The sequence below is a fragment of the Leptonychotes weddellii genome, chromosome 11 (assembly GCF_054177405.1).
Source record: "Leptonychotes weddellii isolate Sample4059 chromosome 11, ASM5417740v2, whole genome shotgun sequence".
Lineage (NCBI taxonomy): Eukaryota > Metazoa > Chordata > Mammalia > Carnivora > Phocidae > Leptonychotes > Leptonychotes weddellii.
In genome coordinates, this window is record NC_138379.1 from 550548 (window position 1) to 551964 (window position 1417).

At 68.5% G+C, this 1417-nt stretch overlaps 1 protein-coding gene across 2 annotated transcripts in view; it reads left to right on the forward strand.

Moving 5' to 3' along the window:
• The first annotated feature begins 939 nt into the window (after positions 1-939).
• AP2A2 (adaptor related protein complex 2 subunit alpha 2) overlaps positions 940-1417 on the forward strand; it is a 61681-nt gene continuing 61203 nt past the window's right edge. For both annotated transcript variants that reach the window (XM_081797554.1, XM_081797555.1), the window contains exon 1: positions 940-1142. In XM_081797554.1, the coding sequence (XP_081653680.1) occupies positions 1076-1142 (67 nt within the window). In that variant the 5' untranslated portion in view covers positions 940-1075. The remainder of the gene's footprint in view (positions 1143-1417) is intronic.

The window sequence follows — 1417 nt, forward strand, 5'->3', positions numbered from 1 at the left end:
GACCTCTCACTGGGACCAGAGGAAGTGAGCCAGGGTGGGACAGAGGTCTCTTTTGTGGGTCTGGGCTAGTACCAGGTGGGGGGGCAGATAACCCCCATCTCCCCATAAGGAGGAAGCTTCCTTTTCAAAGCCATATGGCTCCACAAAGGCGAGCTCAGCAGGGCCACCTGCTCTCAGAACAGACTCCCTGGGGTGGGGAGAGGCCTCTGCTGTGCACCGTGGAGGTTGACCCATAGGGGCAGTCCTCCCCTTTCACCCCTGGGGAGGATGCAGAGGTGGGTGGTGGCAGAATGGCAAAGGGCCTGGTTGGGCACTGAGGGATCGAAGTGTAGACTGGGCCCTGTAGTCAGCCGGTGCTGTCATGACGTGGGGGTAGCAGTCCTTGCTCTTCAGGCCTCAGTGCCCCCCTTTGTTAAGGAAGGGGCTGGTGGGGCGCCTGGGTGGCTCAGATGGTTAAGCGTCTGCCTTCGGCTCAGGTCGTGATCCCGGGGTCCTGGGATCGAGTCCCGCATCGGGCTCCCTGCTCAGCGGGGAGCCTGCTTCTCCCTCTGCCTTTCTCTCTCTCTCTCTGTCTCTCATGAATAAATAAATAAATAAATATTAAAAAAAAAAAAAAAAAGGAAGGGGCTGGTGGCTCTGGAAGGCGGGTGATGGGCCGCAGGCCCTCAGGGCCCCCCACGGTGGGCAGCAAGCTACCCCAGAACCTGGGCTGGGTCAAAGCCGTGGAGGGCGCAGCTGGGCACGGTCGTGTGGGGGTCGTCTGGGGAGTCCGGGGACGAACCCTGGGCTCCCGCAGCGGCCCGGCACGCCTGTCTGCCTGCAGGGGGCGTTCCCGCGCCTGCCTTTACGCCCCCGCGCTCGACGTGCTCGTGCCCGCGCCGCCCGCGGCAGCGCGAGCGAGCGTGCGCGTGCACGTGACAGCGAGCGTGTGTGCGTGCGCGCGCGCGCGGCGGCAGCGGCCCTGAGAGCGGAGCTCTGAGCCTGAGGCGGCTCCGGCTGAGGCGGTAGCGACCCGCTTCCCGCTCCCCGCTCCTCCTCCGGGCCCGCCAGCCCAGCCGCTCTCTGGGGCACGAAGATGCCAGCTGTGTCGAAGGGGGACGGGATGCGGGGTCTGGCGGTCTTCATCTCCGACATCCGCAACTGTGAGTGGCCGCGGCGCGGGACCCAGCCTGCGAGGGGCGGGGGTGCGCGGCAGGGGTCCGGGTGCGGACCTGGAGGGCGGGGGTCCGGGGGCTCAGGCCCGCGGTGCGCGGGTGCGGGGCGGGGTCCCGGGTGCGGACCGGGAGGGCGGGGGTCAGGGAGCGCGGGGCGGAGCGGAGTCCTGCGTGCGGACCTGGAGGGCGGGGGTCCGGGGGCGCAGGCCCAGGGTGCGAGGGTGCGGGGGTGCGGGGCGGGGTCCCAGGTGTGGACCTGGAGG